Consider the following 19,741-nt stretch of genomic DNA (forward strand, 5'->3'; position numbering starts at 1 on the left):
CCTAGAGGTGGCCTCCTTTTCCCCTGCTAACCAGAACTATCCAGGAGGGAGATGGCACTGGTAGTATGGATGGCTCTATACTGGCTGAGAGGGCCAATTTCTCTGATCTCCTCAACATGGATCACTCCGACCCCATTGTCCTGCCCTCCCAGCTGGCAGTGGAGTACACGAGCCCAGCTGCCACACAGGCCAGGCAGCTCATCCCCTGCTCCCTTCCCTCTTCCCAGAAGCACCTGAGGCAGAAGAGGGCTAAAGAGACCTCAAAAAGGGAAGATGGGAGAAGTCATCAAGGGGCAGGACCTTTTCTCTAAGGGACCAATTTTTCACCCAGAGCCAGAACACCTAAAACAAACTGCCTGGTTTTGAGTGATAATCTCACATGAGAGGAAGGACTCTCAGAGGGTGTAACCTCCACTGTGCTGGCATCTAGAAAATCTTCCACAAATTCTTCCCATTCCTGAACTTGGTGGAAGTTCAAGCTGTGGTGCAGGAAACATAGCTTCTCTCCTTTGCAATCTTGGAATTCTTACTGATGGGCCTGACTAAAGGCTTCATTGTTTCAACCGTAAAAGGCGAAGTGCCTGCGTTGCCTAGCATACTTTCCTCCACAGGCAGGAAGAGGATCTCATTATACTGGGGTTTCAAGCAGTTTCTCACAACTGCATCTTTATCCTCCTACGATTCATCAAGGGCTGCCATGGGACCTCAGTTTGGTTTTTAAAGTCCTGTCCCGATGTCCCTTTGAGCACCTCAGGAAGGTATCCAGATATTTCTTCTCCATCAAGATGACCTTCCTGATAGACATTGCCATCACTTGAAGGGTGTCAGAGCTTGGGGTATTATCTATTGAGGAACAGACTGCATATTCCACAATGATAAAGTGGTTCTTCAATCAGGCCTGGCCTTTTCCCAAAAAATTAACTTATTTTTTTCACAAAGAGGAAATTTTTGATACAAAAAAATAAAAGGATGTTATTTATTTATTTATGTATTTTAATAGTTTCTTAACTTGTCATCTGGGTGTGTTTGGTTGACTATGCCATGGTCTGAGTCTGTCCTGCACCACTTTAAGATACCTCAAGATAAATTCTTGAATATCTCTTTCAATTAGCTTGCTCTCTCATTCTTAGGATTAATCTTACCATATATCTCTTCAGTTTAATTAAATATTATTAAATTGTTTTGTTTTAACGCAAAATCTTTCCACTGTATGGCTACCATTCAGGCTCTCACTACATACTTTTGCAATATTCTATGTCAGCGGTTCTCAAACTGTGGGTTGTGACCCCGTTTTAATGGGGTCGCCAGGCTGGAGTTAGACTTGCTGGGACCCAGGGCCGAAGCTGAAGCCCGAGCCCAGCCTCTGCGGGGATGAAGCCTGAGCCTGAGCCCCACCGCCCAGGGCAAAGCCTGAATGCTGCAGTCTTCGGTGGCAGGGCTCAGTTTATAGGCTCCCAACCTGGGGCTGAAGCCCTTGGGCTTTGGCATCCTCTCCCTCCCTTCTTCCCCCCCCCCTGCCCCACCTCAACCTGGGGTGATGGAGCTTGGGCAGGCTCAGACTTTGGTCCCCCCTTGTGGGATCATGTAGTAATTTTTGTTGTCAAAAGGGGGTTGCAGTGCAATGAAGTTTGAGAACCTCGGTCTATGTTAAATTGTCTTTTAATCTGTTTACCTTTTTATCTTAGTTTGCAGTGTTTATACTGTGAGAGAACCTTCAGAGACAAAAATACACTTAAAGATCACATGAGAAAAAAGCAGCATCGCAGAATCAATGCCAAAAATACAGAATATGACAGATTTTATATCATTAATTACTTGGTAAGAGCTTTTTATATAATTAGTAAATTGACTGTGGAGCTGCAGAAAATATCTTGTTAAGACTGAATAATTCTGAACAAGCAGTTAGCATAAAGGTCAAAATTCAAGTGAAGGACACTTAAGAAATATGCTTAATTATCAAATGATATTTTGGATAATTATTGAATGACAGAATAATAAATGTTTTAGAATTCTAAGACACTCAGGAATACTCAGTTTGAAGACACTTTATGATTAAAGTCATTAGCATTCAATCTCAGCTTTAATAAGCAGGAGGGAAAATTAAATACAGTAATGAAATAAAGGGAGAGCGAACTAGAATGTTGTTGGATTGGAGTCTGTTTTCTAGTCGGTTTAAGCTGAAAATATTCTTTAGACTACACAGTATATGCAAGGAAGCTAATCAGTGGCTTTCAAGTGGAATAGAAAATAAGACTGGATTTTTTTCCCAAGGTGATGTGTAGTCTGTGACAGGTATTAACAAATTCCACCTAGGTATTTACATTTGGTCTAAATCTCCTTCTGTGTATAAACAGCAGTTTTTCGCTCCATCCTTAACTTTTGTGTAGAGTAGCTGTTCCAAAATCTGCCACGTTCTACCCCAGAAGTTGCTGCATTTCAGTTGTGGATAAAGTGTTTTATATCAATATTAGACTTGTGTTGATATTCATGTGATAAACTATTTTTTTCATGCATCTTTTAGACTACCTCACCTACTCTCTGCCCCTTAATCCTCCTCCTTTCCCCCTCTTTCCCCAGACTTTATGCTAGTAATCAGACAGCCATCATTGTTCCTAATTCTCTGGCAATTTGATTTATTTCCTTCTCCTCCCCAGTGTGAAATTCATTCCCTTGTCCCCTTCCACTGCTAAAGACCACAGAGGCCTGAGGACTAGGACAGGGAAGATTCAGTCCAGGTGCAGTGATGCCTCTTCTAGATGTAAAAATAGCACTGCTCTAAGCAGAGGTGGGGAACCTATGGCCTGCAGGCCAGATGCGGCCCGCTGCTTCATTTAATCCGGTCCACAGCAACTGTCCACGCCGCAAACTGAAAGCCTCGAGCCACCCCTGCCCCCTGGGGCTGGAGCCATGAGTGCCAGCTCGCCCCGCTGTGGAGGGAAGCTGGGGTTGCCAGTCCCAGAAGCAACTGGCAAGTCCCTGCGGCCCCTAGGAGCAGGGGCGATCAGGGAAGCTCCACGTGCTGCCCCTGCCCGCCCCCAGTGCTGGCTCCGCAGCTCCCATTGGCCAGGAACCGCAGTTTATGGGAGTTGCAGGTGTGGGCAGTGCATACCGCGCAGAGCCCCCTGGCCCGTCCGCCTAGGGGCTGGACATGGCATCTGCTTCTGGGAGCAGCATGGAGGCAGGGAGCCTGCCTTAGTCCCGCTGGGCCTCCGACCGGGAGCCACCTCAAGGTAAGCACCACCTGGCCGGAGCCCACACCCCAAACTCGCTGCCCCAGGTTGGAACCCCCTCCCACACCCTAACTACCTCCCAGACCCTGCATCCTAACCCCCCCTGCCCCAACCCTGAGGCCCCTCCTGCATCCAAACTCCCTTCTGGACCCCAGACATCAAACCTCCTCCTGCACCCTAACCCCTGCCCCAGCCCTGAACCTGCTTCCGCACTCCAAACCGTTGGCCCCAGCCCAGAGCCCCCTCCTGCGCCCGAAGCCCCTCATCCCCAGCCCTACCCCAGATCCTGCACCCCCAGCCGGAGCCCTCACCCTCTCCTGCCCACCAACCTCCTGCCCCAGCCTGGAGCCCCCTCCCAGATCCCGAACTCCTCGTTTCTGGCCCCACCCTGGAGCCTAGGGGAAGCCCCGAGACAGCGTGTCCTCTTCCATTCCCCCCCCCACAGCTGGGGGGGCTGTGTGGGGCTGTGTGTGGCCCACGACTGACTTTTTCTATGAGTCAGAGGCCCCTGGTCGGAAAAAAGGTTCCCCACCTCTACAGTAAAGTCTGATCTGCAGGGCTAGAGAAATGAGAGCTTTATATTAGTTGAAAAGAAGGGGTTCCCAGGCTCCCAACAGGCCCAGTGTTTGCTGCCAGCTCTGCAAGATCCTGAGGTATCAGACCTAAATATGATATTGTGGGTTTTTTAAAGGCACTATGTTAGGTAATTTTAGAGGTTTCATGGCTTACTCACAGTCCTGTAAATAGAAGAGTATGTCTTTACTGCAGTTAGCTGGGGTTCTTACTTGGGTGTTCTCCCTACCTTCTTCCCATCCACACACAAAAACTTCTAATCTGAGTTTGGTGATTTTTTTAGCTGGGCCAGCTGGAGATATGGGTTTGAGCATGGGTGCCACTTTGCAGTGAAGATGCCAGGTAAATAATTGGAGTACTAATAGTCCTCCAGTGCCTTCCCATAGTTCCCCCATGTGCCCAGAAGGATAGGTGAGTTCTCCCACAATTTTCTGGGAAAGACTCATGGAGTGTCACAGTTTTCTGCTGCACAAAGAACCATGAATGTGTCTCCAGAAGTCTTAGCAACACATGTGGGTAAATACAGCACTAATGAGGACACAGTAGTTTGGTTTGCCTGCTCATACCCAAGCTAGGCTTACCCTGATGCCGATCACCCAGGCTAATGCTGCATTGAAGACATTGCCTAAGAAGCAAGCCCTTTAAGAGTGAGGGATACTAAAAGTAGTCCTGTAAAAACGCTAAATCTCAAATATTTTAAGTAGCTTTTCAGTAACATGACAATATTTGTGATGGTGTGTTAACAAGGTTTTATTGACACTTGTTTTGAATGACCATAACTCTGCCCTGACTCTGCCTCTCATTGGTAAATGCAGCCATCCCATACCCATGCCAAGAAAACCTCTATACCAAACTTTAACATCATGTTTTTTTATTTAGCATTTATCTTTGACTACACTCTACCCACTAGCCTACCCCTACCCAATACTTAAACCTTTCAAATCTTTGAGCTGCTGCCAAATATCTACCATTCTTTATATATATTTAATATTTATTTAATATATATATTTATATATATATTTAAAAACAAAAATCAACCACACCGTGGTTTCCTTCTTTCCCCTTAAAAGTACATTAGTGTGAAGTGCAAGATGTCATAATCAGCCCAGGCCCAGTGACATGCAAAGTCAATATCTTTTGACTCCTACACAGCACTTGATTCAAGGTCTCGAATATCTGACCTTGTCATTGCGCCATTATTGTGTACAGAAAAACTGCCTTCGGTTTTATTACAAGGTTCCAAAATCTCTCGCCTTCAGAATCCTGGACGCTTGAGCCCTTGTAGCTTGAACCCAAAGGGTCCAAAGATGCCCCAGCAAGCCTCTTACCCCAGGCTGAAAGATCTGGGATAGCACTGCTTGTGCTAGTGCTCTAAAAATAGCTGTGTAGACAGTGCTTGGAAGTTGCGACTCAGGCTGGACCTTGGACTCCAAAACCCACCCCTCCCTCTGGGCTTCAGAGCCTCACTGCCAGCCCGAGCTGTAACTTCAAAGTGCTATCTACGCAGCTGCTGTTAGGGCGCTAGGGCAAGGCCCACTAGCCTAAGTCTGTCAGCTCGGGCTGGGAGGCTCGCTGCTGTGGATTGTGTAGACGCACCCCGGGTCACCCGGCTTTCTAGGTGAAAGGGTGCAAAAAAGTACAGATGCTGTTTAAAAAAAAAAAGAAAAAAAAAAACCCTGTGAAACATTTGTAAATCCGTTTACTGACATAATGACAAATGACAGACTAGTGTGGGATGGGATAAAGGTTTCCTTTAGCATCAGTCTGAAGTGTTGGAACGTTTCCTACACTCTGAAGGGTGCTTGCCCTCTTAGTGTTCTCTGGTGCCTTTTTATCTATTTTTACACAGAGCAGGCAATGAAATTCAAGAGAAATGCAGACTGTAATACGTTCAATGGGGTTTCAATGGATTACCCTGTACTCACAAAGACATAATGTTAGTTCCTACTGTGCACATTTGGACCATGGTGATAATGGTAATGTGATGAAGCTGTTTTTGAGTTGAATCCAGGTTCAGCACCAGAACTGAAGCTGCCCAGGGCCTGTTTTCCATAATGACGTGACATACATTGCTGTTCCTCAACTTTTTGCGTTGTTTGCATGTTTAACTGTTTAAGGCAAGCCATATTAAGCTTTTCTGGTTTCTCATCCCCTGTGAAAGCTCTTTCCCTTTGCTGTACTCGAAATGTCCAGGAGATTCACAGCTTTCAATATAGCTAGCAGAATGTGGCTATTACATGTCAGTCATTCATTACGGAGCATTGCTTGATATAAAGATTTGTGGCTTCTGATTAAATGTGACTTTTGGTTTTTGGGGTGGGTTTTTTTTAAACTAGAGAGTTTTCAGAATGAAACAGCAAATATCTTTCCAAATGTCAGTTTGTGAAGCTTAGTGTTGTAAAAATGGGTCTTTAGTAGTAAGCACCATTATAATCTCCAGCCCTTTTTAAATACACACAATAAACCTCTTGAAATGGTACCTGGATCTTAACCTATTTACATGGAAGCCTGTTTATATGTTTTTGTAATTAAAAGTATTCCTTTTTAAAGCAGACTTTATCTGTGTCCCTGCTCTTTTTATAATTTTGCTTTACATATGAACCTTCACGGAGCACTGTGTTAAATGGTCTTTATGGTTATAGTCAGGCCAGGGCTGGAGATTTTTTTTGTTTTTGTGGGGGTGTTTTAAATAGGTCTTTTTGTTCACATGTATTGAGAGCTTTTATTGAATTGTTTCACAAACTTCAGCCCCATTCCTGCTCCTATTGAAGTCAGTGGCAAAACTCCTGTTGACTTCAGTTGGAGCAGGAACATATCCTTTGTTTTTCTGAATTATGCTTTTGGCTTCATTAGCATTTATAGTGTAATTAATTATGAGGATTTCCTTTCTGAACTGAGAAGTGGCATTTTATGGCTTACTTCTTCTGAGTATCGGTCCTTCCCTGCCTTAAGTAACCTACTTGACATTGCAGGGAATTTATGTAAATGTAGGGTCATGTATCAATAAGTCATCTTCTGATTTACCAAGATTCCTTAGCTGTCTGACATCACTTAAAAGTGGCTTTTGTTGTGCTGCCATGATAATTAATCACATATTTTGTTGAGTTCTGCTTCATAGTACTATACAGTAGTACACGTGATCTTTAGCTATGTAAGGATAGATGCTTTTCTTGAAACTTCGTTAGCTTTGTAATTTCAGACCTAAGCAACAATCAAGATTATTTATGATGTATTTAATATTCTTGTTGCATTAGGGTGGGATTTTCAAAAGGTAGAAGACTCAGGCTCACAAATCCCATTGAAAATCAAGAGGACTCGTGCTTCGGAGTCATTTAGGCATGTTTCAAAATCCCAAAGGCCCCCTTTAGGATCAGGGACTCTCTGTAGGCATTATATGAGCACATTAGATAGGGCTCCTGCTCCGAAGAGCTTACAATATAAACAGACAAGACTAACACATGATAAGACAAACAACCTGGAAACATCACATCACAGGTACATGTATAGTCCTTTTAAAAACAGGATTTTCCCCAGAAGTTTTTTCCACTCCACTTCCCCTTGCTTCTGTCCCCATTGCTCACTCTGCCCTTTCCATAATAATGTCTGGATCCAGTGGTGGGGGGGGGGGGAAACACTGACAGTCTCTGATGGTGTCTGTTCTTACAGGGCCTGGCCCAAAACCCATAATTCAGGGCCACAGAATGGTGGTAGGCAGTCTTGCTGCTTCCTCCTCCACCCTGAAGGGGGTTGAGAGCACTGTCTTTAGGGGCTGGGTCACAGCCAGTCTAGCAGATCCTTCCCCTTGTGTATCCATTGGAGTGTGGCCAGGAGGACTGGAAATATTGGGCATGCACTTCCCTAATCAGTTACACATTTAATTTTAAATTGGCTGACAATAGGCCATAGAGTAGAGCCCTGCGTGGGACTATTTTTTAATACCACTCCCACCCGCTCCTGCTATTATGGCAGCAGGTCCTGTGGGACCCACAGGATCCCAGTCCTGCTGCAGGGCTTTACCCTAGTCCCTCACAGGGGCTCTAACATAGAGTAAAGCAATGGCACTCTAATGAATGGGTTTATTTTCAAATTGTAAAAATTTGCTGAAATGCATACACATCTCTCACAGAAATTTTATTTCTTAGTCATTTTTGATATATTTTTTTAAAGAGTAAACTGATCTTTTTTTCTTGCGGCCAAACTGCAAATAATAGTTACCCTGTATGTATTGTTTTCTGTCTACTTGCTGGCTGAGCTTGGGAAGGACTTGTGCTCAACTTGATGGCATTTCTCTGTCTGTAATGTGGTAACTTTTAAACATCACATCCAGTCAATTCCAAAATTTCAGGGAATGTTCTAGGCATCAGTGGCCAGACCTGATTGATTTGTGGGGAAATCGGAAGACCAAAAGGGGGAAAATAGGATGAACCCTCTGCCAGCTGCAACTGGTTGATAGCATCCGTTTACCCCTTCCTTCCTAACACTCCTATCTCATCGCTTGTCTCTTCTCCCAATAGAATTTTAACATGTTGACACCTTGAATGACTTATTTCCCAAAAGGAAAGAATTATGGTGGGTCTGGCGTGGGTATGTGGGTATGCACACAGCCCATGGCATGGGGGAGGAGGTGGTGAGGACACACAAACCCCTGACAGGCAGGAGGTTGCGGGACTCTGATACGGGGAAAGGGAGAAAAGGGGCCACACAGGGCCTCTAACATGGGGAGTATGGGGGTCAGACAGCCCCTGGGATGGGAATAAATGGGTAGAGAGAGGGTAATGAGAGCTCACGGAGAGCCTCTGCCATGGGGGGAGAACGGAGAACCATGGAATGGGTGGAGGAAGGAATGTGAGCATATACAAAAGGCTAGGTGGGGAGAAGTTGGGGGACCCCGGTATAGGGGTCAGGGGAATAGGAGTGCACATAGAGTCCCTGCCATGAGGGGGATGATAGGGGACCCTCGAATGGGGGAAGGGGACACACACAACCTCTGGTGTGGGGGGGAAGAATGGGGAAATCTGGTATGGGAGAAGGGGAGCACACACAGCTTCGCATGTAGATGAAGAAGGGACTGAAAGGCTCCATTTCCATGCGTCTTAGGAGCTGCGCATCTAGGGAAGGTGCCTGCCATGCAGAGTTCCACTAGTGTGTGGCTTCAGAACCCCTGGATGCCAGTTGACAGCTTCTGTAAGCCCTCCAAGCCAGTGCTTCGGCCCCTTCTCCTCATGATATAAGTAGGGGCATAGCGAGCAGATCGAGGGACGTGATCGTTCCCCTCTATTCGACATTGGTGAGGCCTCACCTGGAGTACTGTGTCCAGTTTTGGGCCCCACACTTCAAGAAGGATGTGGATAAATTGGAGAGAGTCCAGCGAAGGGCAACAAAAATGATTAGGGGACTGGAACACATGAGTTATGAGGAGAGGCTGAGGGAGCTGGGATTGTTTAGCCTGCAGAAGAGAAGAATGAGGGGGGATTTGATAGCTGCTTTCAACTACCTGAAAGGGGGTTCCAAAGAGGATGGCTCTAGACTGTTCTCAATGGTAGCAGATGACAGAACGAGGAGTAATGGTCTCAAGTTGCAGTGGGGGAGGTTTAGATTGGATATTAGGAAAAACTTTTTCACTAAGAGGGTGGTGAAACACTGGTGGTAACACCGTTACCTAGGGAGGTGGTAGAATCTCCTTCCTTAGAAGTTTTTAAGGTCAGGCTTGACAAAGCCCTGGCTGGGATGATTTAACTGGGAATTGGTCCTGCTTTGAGCAGGGGGTTGGACTAGATGACCTTCTGGGGTCCCTTCCAACCCTGATATTCTGTGATTCTATGATGGTGCATGCTCCCTCAGCTAGGCACACAGTCCCACATCTGTCGAAATCTGAAAGTGATAGGCAATGGCAGAAAAATCCATCTTTATGGATTCATGCTGTATCTTGGGGAGAGAGAATAGTAAAATATGCAGCCATTCTTGTTTACAGAACTCATTTTACACAGAGCCTTAAAGGTGACCTGCAAATAAAGTTTCAAAACCTGTTCTTGTGTTTTTGTTTTGTTTGGGTTTTTATTTGTTTGTTTTTTGGTTTTGGGGGTTGGGGGTGGTGGTTCTTTATGGTATAATAAAAGGCCTGAATGCTGTTTTAAAACATGTATTTTCTACTTTTTGAACTATTAAAAACGTTAAGTCTAGTTTTTTCCCCTGGTTTTGCAAAAAAAAAAAAAAAAATTTAGAGAGGTCTCAGGAGATATTTATAGAGTTCTCACATCTCAGATGAAGAGGCAGGGATGTTGAATTTTTTTAAGACATCCCTTTGTGCCAGATGCTCATTAGACACTAAAATTTAAATGTGCACACAAGCCAAAAAAAGAATTTTTAACAATCTAACTAAAAGTCCCTTCCCCCCCGCCCCCAGTCTCTTGGTTCTTACGATATTGTAGCTTCACTAGTTCACCCATCACCAGGGAAGATCAGACCTGAATTTTTTATGTAAAAAAGCTAGCCGTCAACCAACCACACACACAAAAAAGCCCCTCTTACGTACTTTGCTTTCTATGTAAGCATTGCAAAGAAACAAAAGGTCGTACCCAATTATTTTCCCCTTCCCCTTTTTGCAGTTCACATTTAACCAAAAGGTAAAGTTTGATTTTTTTTTCCTTTTCTTTTGAAAATGCTCTCTTGTTCCCATAGACTTCAAGGTAGCAGGGAAGAAAAATTGTGAAAATATCTGTTAATTTTGCAGTCATGAGCTGCTATCCTGTCATTACAGGCTGTGGTGTTGGCAGCCACAGTTTCCATAGGAAATGGTGGTGTGTAGCTGTGACAACGTGTGGGGAGAGGTGTTAATAGCTGCACATTATCTCAGAAAAATGGTGACATTAATGAGTCTCCACTGTAACTTGGAGAGTTTACACACTAGAGCGTAACATCTCTGAATTAATTACTGAATCTTCATTCTGTAAATGGTAATGGCATCATGTTAAGGGCTATCAGAAATGTTTGTGTGTGCTCCATTTACCTGATAGATTGTAACAGCTTTGGAAATTCTCATTAAACTGTTAAATGGTGGATATCTTTCTTTTTCTTTTTTTTTTTTTTTTAAATAAAACCACATTGACAATAATAGCATTTGTTACCAGGTATACTTAATAATGAATATCTTTATTAGAGTGACGGAGTATTTTAATAGAGGGAACAGGGCATGTTCAAATATTTAGGCTCCTTGTTTAAAAGTTTCCCATATGTATCTGAGATGTGTCAAAAAGTTGGGGCCAAGATAATTAAATATGATGTGTGTATACCACAAGTGTAGAAAGTATGAGTACAAAAAAACTACTTAAATTGTTGGTTCTGGTTTATTTTTGAAGGCGGCAAGACTCTTTCAGAGAAAGAAACACTAGAGAGAGAAAGTTAAAGCATAACTGTTGGGATATAGAACAGTAGTCTTCAGCCTAGGACTGGCGCTATAATTATTGTTTATATTACAGTCACACCTAGTGGTCCCAGCTGAAACTGGAGCCCCATTGTGCTAGACAGGGGACGGATCACTTGATGATTACCCCTTCTGTTCATTCCCCCTTGGGGCTCCTGGCATTGGCCACTGTCGGAAGACAGGATACTAGGCAAGATGGACCTTTGGTCTGACCCAGTATGGCCGTTCTTATGTTTTTATGACACTTTTTCCATGATTGCATTGTGACTCCATCAGATGATGAAATGATCCTCCAACTGTTAAAGATTGAGTACCATTGTGTTAGTGCATTTTGGAGCACATCTCACTTATAGTCATGATGTTGACTTGCTCCTGTGTAAGCAACAGATCAGAAAATAGAGGGGTTTTTTTTCATAATATTCACAGCATTGGGGGTGGGGGAAACTTGGTAAAAAATTAAAATATTCAACCAGCTCTAATACTGGTTGTCTGTTGTGATGTAGTCCTGTCTTCAGAGATCCAAAAGGGCTTCCAGTAAGTTGGTGGAATTGGAAACCATATGTATGCATTGAAAGTCAGATTTGACTTATTGTGCATAAATGTGAATCTCTAGGCAAACATGGCTTTCCTTTAAATGGGGACCTCTCACTTGTTTTTTATTATGAATAAGGTGAATAAAATTATGTTTAAAAGAATTACTTTAATTTAAATCCACAAACATATAAGAGTAAATCCAGAATAAGATGTTGACTGTGACTTAAGAAGTTTTACATTCATTCATTTGTTTCTTAACATGTGGCACCTGTGTGGAAGTTATTTTTTTCCTTTATCTCTCAATTCTAGGAATTTGGAAAGTCGTGGGAGGAAGTTCAATCGGAAGATGACCGAGAATTGCTAGATAACCTGGAAGAGTAAGATTTATATAGCCATTTTATGCAAGTTAATGGGGAGTTTTTGCTTGGTATGCAATTTGAAAAGACTCATAACATAGTCAAATCAAGCTAGTTTTCATCAGAACGCTTAGACTCATAGACTTTAAGGTCAGAAGGGACCATTATGATCATCTAGTCTGACCTCCTACACAATGCAGGCCACAGGATCTCACCCACCCACTCCTGTAACAAACCCCTAACTTATGTCTGAGCTATTGAAGTCCTCAAATCGTGGTTTAAAGACTTCAAGGTGCAGAGAATCCTCCAGACAGTGACCCATGCCCTACACTGCAGAGGAAGGCGAAAAGCCCCCAGGGCCTCTGCCAATCTGCCCTGGAGAAAAATTCCTTCCTGACCCCAAATATGGCAATCAGCTGAACCCTAAGCATGTGGGCAAGACTCACCAGCCAGACACCCAGGAAAGAATTCTCTGCAGTAATTCAGATCCCACCCCATCTAACATCCCATCACAGGCCATTGGCCATATCTACCGCTAATAGTTGAAGATCAATTAATTGCCAAAATTAGGCTATCCCATCATATCATATCTCCTCCATAAATTTATCAAGCTTAGTCTTGAAGCCAGATATGTCTTTTGCCCCCACTGCTTCCCTTGGAAGGCTGTTCCAGCACTTCAGTCCTCTGGTTAGAAACCTTCATCTAATTTCAAGTCTAAACTTCCTGATGGCCAGTTTATATCCATTTGTTCTTGTGTCCACATTGGTACTTAGCTTAAATAATTCTTCTCCCTCCATGGTATTTATCCCTTTGATATATTTATAGATAACAATCATATCTCCCCTCAGCCTTCTTTTGGTTAGGCTAAACAAGCCAAGCTCTTTGAGTCTCCTTTCATAAGACAGGTTTTCCATTCCTTGGATCATCCTAGTAGCCCTTCTCTGTACCTGTTCCAGTTTGAATTCATCCTTCTTAAACATGGGAGACCAGAACTGCAAACAATATTCCAGATGAGATCTCACCAGTGCCTTGTATAATGGTACAAACATCTCCTTATCTCTACTGTAAATACCTCACCTGATGCATGCCAAGACCACATTAGCTTTTTTCATGGCCATATCACATTGGCGGCTCACAGTCATCCTGTCATCAACCAATACTCCAAGGTCCTTCTACTCCTCTGTTACTTTCAAGTGATGCATCCCCAGATGATAATAGAAATTCTTGCTATTAATCCCTAAATGCATGACCTTTCACTTTTCACTATTAAATTTCATCCTATTACTATTACTCCAGTTTACAGGGTCATCCAGATCCTGCTGTAGGGTAACCCGGTCCTTCTCTGTATTGGCAATACCTCCCAGCTTTGTGTCATCCGCAAACTTTATTAGCACATTCCCACTTTTTGTGCCAAGTCAGTAATAAAAAGATTAAATAAGATTGGTCCCAAAACCGATCCTGGAGGAACTCCACGAGTAACCTCCTTCCAGCCTGACAGTTCCCCTTTCAGTGTGACCCGCTGTAGTCTCCCCTTTAACCAGTTCCTTATCCACCTTTCAGTTTTCATATTGATCCCCATCTTTTCCAATTTAGCTAATAATTCTCCATGTGGAACCGTATCAAATGCCTTCCTGAAATTGAGGTAAATTAGATCCACTGCATTCCCTTTGTCTAAAAAATCTGTTACCTTCTCATAGAAGGAGATCAGGTTGGTTTGGCACGATCTACCTTTTGTAAAGCCATGTTGTATTTTGTCCCAATTACCATTGACCTCAATGTCCTTAACTACTTTCTCCTTCAAAATTTTTTCCAAGACCTTGCATACTACAGATGTCAAACTAACAGGCCTGTAGTTACCCGGATCGCATTTCTTACCTTTCTTAAAAATAGGAACACTTCATCAAAGACACTTCTCAGGGAGGGCTACTTCCAAGCCACATTTAGTCTTTCAACTTGAAGCTGTTTTGACTGCAAAACTGTTTCAAATGAGGGTCATCAAAAAAAAATTTATAATTCGGATAAAGCATATTTTCCCCTCTCTTTCTTAATACTCAGAAATGGCTGAATTGCTTTTCACTTATTAGAGCTTGGCAAATGCTCAACCCTACTTAAGTGAATAAGGAAATCATTAATAAGTAGGAAGCATTTTCTAGTGGTTAAAGCACAGGATTGGGCATCAAAACTACTGATGATTGTTCCTGGTTCTGCCTGTGATTTTTAGCTTCAGTTTACCTACATGTAATATATGGGTATAATAATACTTTTCTACCCCACATAGGTGTTGTGAAGCTTGGTGAATCAGCGTAGGTAAAGTACTCTGAAATCCTTAGGTGAAAGCTCTGTATAAGTGCTAAGTATTATTATTTCAGAGTATCACTACACATCTGGATGTAACTTATTGCTTAAATAAAACGTGTGTGCGCTTGCACTAAATGTAGCAGAAACAAGAATCTGTTCTATGGAATAATAATGTTTGACAGGTACATAAAATTGAGAAAACTCCAGCTGCCTGTCATTTGTGTCTTTTGTTAGTATATGAAAAAATTAGAGAGGCATAGTAAGGTGTGAAAGACTTTATGGAAATATTCAATTAAAAAGCAATTTGCTGTTGCTTACCAGATTCGATTTACTTATTCGATTAAGCATTACAGAATTTGCCTGCACTGCTATTCACTGCACAGGGTCCTAACTGTAAATAGAGTTAATTCTAGAGCAGTTCAGAGCCCCAGTAGCCCAAGAAGGAGCTCTAGTACTTCTCTTCAGGGAAGTTCACTAGAGTAGTGGCCTGAACAGGTTCTGAGAGCCAAATTCCAGCAACATTGTATATTCGTGTTTGGCTATATTTTGCGCTCAGAGTAGCCATATTGAAGTCAGTAGAGTTACTCTGAATCTACAATACTGTAACTAAAAGCCAAATCTGACCTTTGATAACCTCTAGCTTTGTATTTTTTAGTCAAGGGACTAAATTCTACCAATGTAGCATATTGGCATCTTGGTCCATAACTAGGGTTTCTAGGCGCTATAATAATAGAATTAATAATAAATCCAAACTATGGTAACTCGACTGAAGGAAAATGACTTACTCTTCACTTATTGTAGTTCAGTGAGAGGAAAATTTGGCTCACACTTTCACATCATCTTATCTTTCACAAAAAGTCTCTTCAGGCCCTTTTCAATTAAACAAACACCTTGTCTCCTTCATCATCATAGAGACTGGTCTGATTGGGAGGAGCATCCTGTCTGTGCAGTTTGCCTGTTTTGTGAAAAGCAAGCAGACGCTACCGAAAAATTATGCTTCCACATGAAGGTAAGGTACAAATATGTTTAAATCACATTTGTTTTTATCAGTTTGAAGGGGAAAGTAGGATTATGGCAGCGCTGTTGAGATCAGGGTCTTCTGTTGCACTACAAATATACAACATGCATTCAGAATGATGCAAAATGCAATCGGAGAATGCCCTCTTTAGTGCAGAATTCTGTCATTGCATCTCCAGTGTCTGCTTTATGGAAAACTCATTGGAGCCAAGTTTTACAATGAGAGTGTGAATCACCAGCTCTGGCAAGTTTACATGGTAAGATAATAGAGGCAGCAATAAAATTTTATTAACTACAATGATTTGCTGACTTAGCATTTATTATAGTTAAACATGCTACAAAATTGAAACTTAGATGTTAAACAAAGAATGGTAATTAAACTAACCACATACAAAAATTTCTGGCAAACACAAATCTATCTGTCTGTGTTAGCCTGACTATATAAACATTGAGCTGCTTTCAACTTGGAATACTAGAAGTAGTGGTAATAATAATAAGCTATGTTTTTTTTCCAGGAAGCACATGGATTTGACCTTCTTAAAATAAAGGCAGAGCATGGTGAGTAAGAGATACTGTAATTGTCAGCATCTGTCATTAATGTGGGGAAAACCACAGCATAACACTACTGGAAAACAACTTCATCACTTTAATTTTTTTCAGATTTTAAGTTTTCCTTTATGGAATCGCTGCCTTGCCAGCTGACAAAGGACAGCCAAGTCTATTCTGTTTTTTGGAACTGCTGCTAATACTTCCCGTGAAATAGCTATCTCCGGGTATTTGATATTGCCTCTTGACATTTTGGGTTCTTTCATGGAATAACCTTCTGCAGATCCCCAGTCGAAGGGTCTAAGACTCTGCCACAAGACCCCTTCAATCATTATTTCAAAAATGCTATTGGGATTCCTTCCACTTTACGTGGCAGGAAGCACAGTGCACCCTGTGCCCAAAGCCATAGGGCTCTCTGCCATGCGGTGAAGGGAAACAAAGTGTCCTTAATTTTTAAGTTGTATTACTGACCAATTCTGCTTCAGCTACAAAAAAGTATACAGGGATAAACGTTTGCTGAGTTATAGGACTCTGCCTGTGTATGCCTTCAGTCAAATTCCTTTGCATTACAAGTGCTTCTTTGTATTTTGTATCTCTTAGGTTGTTGTTTTCTGCCATTTGCCAGGTTTGAAGTTTTATCAGCAAGTGAAGTTAGTGAACTTCATCAGAAGGGAAATCCATCAGTGTCGATGTTACAACTGCAAGGAGATGTTTCAGTCTAAGACTGAATTAATAAGTCACATGGAAGTGACCAAACACATTACATTCCTGCCAACCAGGTCTACATGGGATCAACCACAGTACGTGCTAACTTGTGTTTTTCCTCCAGCATTTAAGTTCCTATTTGATTCTGCCCCAGATGAGTATGGTCTGAAAGGTCCATTCTTTGGCAATACTATGGTACCCAGAGCTACCTAGCTCTTCCAGGCCCAAGTGATGGTATGAGCACAGCTGCCTCAGGCCTAGCCAAAATTGTAAGTCCCCACACTGTGTGAAACTCCCGGGGCTTTGGCACAGACTGCTGTCCCAGATGCCTTAACGCTATGTTGCCACAGTCAGGGACAACATGCTACACAGGTGAAAAAACAGGAAGAAGGAACTGGCTTCAGACAGCTGAACGCTTACTTCCCCTAGTCCTTATGTGGCTCTTATAAGATACAGTAGCAACCTGACTTTTCAAATACTCTGTTCCACTTCATGCTTTATAACTCCCATCCCAGAAAGCCAGCAGATTCATGCCCGCTAGAAGTCGGCTTAAAAACAGCTTAATTGCCCGAAACATCTGCAGGGGCTCTGCTGGGAGCTGTAAAGTTCTGGACTCTTGGAGTAGAATTATATGGCTGTATCTACACTTAAAATGCTACAGTGGTACAGCTGCAGCGCTTCAGTGCAGATATTCACTCCAGCAGTGGGAGGGGTTCTCCCTTCACTATAGTTAATCCACCTCCCAGGCAGTAACTGGGTTGATGGAAGAATTCTTCTGTAAATTTAGCACCCTCTACACCAGGAGTTAGGTCGGCTTAACTATGTTACTCAGAGGTGTGGATTTTTCAAACCCTGGGGTGATGTAGCTGGGTCAACCTAACTTTTTAGTTCCCATCTCCTATGCTTCATCATACTGGCTCTGGTTGTGGAGGGGTCCAGTTAACACAACAGTTTAGCTTCCACTAGGATGCTGTTTTCTCACCTGCTTGCTTTCCTCCTGCTCAGACAGCTGCAACAGTAATCCCAGCCTGTCCCTTCTGCCAGGCAATGGATGATGAGGAAAAAAAAAAAGTGGGGTTTTTTTTGTTTTGTTTTTTCAATAAAAAGTGTCCAGGGAAGAAAAAATATTGAGGTTTTACTCTCAAGAATCCAACTATGCTGCGATAAGGGTATAACCACCCTTTAAAACCAGAGCATGAGAAAATATATAGTGAAAACAACTAAAAAGTAATCTTTCCCTGCAGAATCGTTCAGGTAGGGATTGCAGATCTTCCAGAAATCTCTATAATGAGGCATTGGCTTTGTCCCATGGGATCTGCAGAAAGCTTGCAGCAATTGTGAACAAGTGTCTGGCTGTTTGGTATATGCAGCATAATATGCTATGACTGACCATTTGTGGTCCAGTGAGTCAAACTTCTTGCCCAATTGAAATGTGACACTACGTTTCACTTGATGGCATTTCTCCATTTGTCTGTATGGAGCATGATAACTTTGGAATGCTGCATCTGATCAATTCCAAAACTTCAGGGGGTGCTCAGTGGGCAGAACCTTATTGACTGAAATCCAGAAAAGCCTGATTTCCATTAAAGTCAGGCTCACAGTGTATCAATTTGGTGCTATGGGCAGAGGAATCTCTCTGGAGCCCTCTGCTGCTGTCTACACATCACAGGCAGCAGCTTACTAAAGTGTTACACACTTCATTGCTGTGCACCCAGCTACATCCCTCACTGCCCCCCTCCAGACTGACCCTTCCCACCCCCACTCCAGCCAGTCTTCCTTTGGTCCCCCACTAAAGCCTTCCCCCCAGCCATTTCCTCCTCCTCCTCTCCCCCTCCCCCACCTGGACAGCCAGTCTCCTCCCAGTCAGGCTTCCATTTGCACTTAAGTTGGATATTTACAGTTAACTCCTAGCACTCAGCCTACATGTTCAATGCAATGTGTGGCCCTCTAGTAATATTTTATTCTTACATTTTGTCGCTTTCAGGTATTATTTTCCTACCTATGAAAATGATACACTCCTATGTACACTGTCAGACAGTGAAGATGAACTGACAGCCAAGGATCAAAGCGAAGATGTCCCTATCATTAGTGAAGATATTTCCGACCTAGAGGCTCTGAGACAAAGCAGTGTTTTAAACCAACTTCTGCGTGAAGAGAACAACAATTAAGGAAAGCCTAAACGTTGAGAGAGAAGTTTACTAATCTTCAGGCATTCTACCTGCAAGACTAAAAGGAAAAATCTGATCTCACTTACATACTTGTGTGATTTAGCCCATGATTGCTATAAACACACTGATTGTAAATGAATGGGAATACCAAATAAAGAAAATAGGCAATAAAACTGTATGTAAACTTATAATATTTTTTCTTGATTGATGCTACTTTGTTTTTGAATTCATGCTGTGTTTTTTCTCCATTTAATTCTCAGTAGCATATTGTTGTTTATGTACACAGTTTTGTTTTATTTTATCTGACCATCTACAATGTAGCAATTCGTGGTGGCTGGCATTTGATGAGCATCTGGTGCTAGAGATGAAAGAACCCAGATCGCCATATGAAGAAGGAATGAAGCTTTGCTATACTATATATTGCTGCTAGAAGTCAGATGGAAAAAAAACTGACTTCAGTTTGAATCCTAATCACAAAACTATTCTTTAAAACAAATACCAATATTTAACTTCAGATAGATAGAGATAATTTTTCACTTCTAAGATCTAATCGGCGTCGCTGGTACATCTCATGGCTTTTACTTTACAGTCTTGGGTTCCTATCCTGAAAACTGCAAACTCATTTGTCTGCTTGGAGTCCCAGCACCTTCAGTAGAGCTCTGCATGAGCACAAGCATCTGCATATGTGGAGGTGCTTGCAAGATCAGGGCCTTGGTTTGCATTTGTAATGACGACCATCTTGGTTGTTATCAGGAATTTCAAGAATTAAAAGCATGAGTCTCTTCAGCATGACCTGAAGTTCTGTAGCTGAGAGCTGTAACAGACTCATACATAGTCGATACCTGAGGCACGGTGGGTATAATGTGCACTGAACAGTTGGTTACATAGTATGTT

General features: G+C 42.6%; 1 protein-coding gene across 2 annotated transcripts in view; it reads left to right on the forward strand.

Annotated features, from left to right (window-relative positions):
• ZNF277 (zinc finger protein 277) overlaps positions 1-19,042 on the forward strand; it is an 88,435-nt gene extending 69,393 nt beyond the window's left edge. Inside the window, exons 7-12 of one of the 2 annotated variants that reach the window (XM_073328108.1) lie at positions 1,686-1,818; positions 12,067-12,134; positions 15,324-15,420; positions 15,944-15,986; positions 16,600-16,774; positions 18,664-19,042. In XM_073328108.1, the coding sequence (XP_073184209.1) occupies positions 1,686-1,818; positions 12,067-12,134; positions 15,324-15,420; positions 15,944-15,986; positions 16,600-16,774; positions 18,664-18,847 (700 nt within the window). In that variant the 3' untranslated portion in view covers positions 18,848-19,042. Of the gene's footprint in view, positions 1-1,685; positions 1,819-12,066; positions 12,135-15,323; positions 15,421-15,943; positions 15,987-16,574; positions 16,775-18,663 lie in introns of those variants that run through there. The other variant, XM_073328109.1, reaches the window with a different exon arrangement.
• Positions 19,043-19,741: the final 699 nt, after the last annotated feature.

This window comes from Lepidochelys kempii, chromosome 1 (genome assembly GCF_965140285.1).
Source record: "Lepidochelys kempii isolate rLepKem1 chromosome 1, rLepKem1.hap1, whole genome shotgun sequence".
NCBI classification, from domain to species: Eukaryota; Metazoa; Chordata; order Testudines; family Cheloniidae; genus Lepidochelys; species Lepidochelys kempii.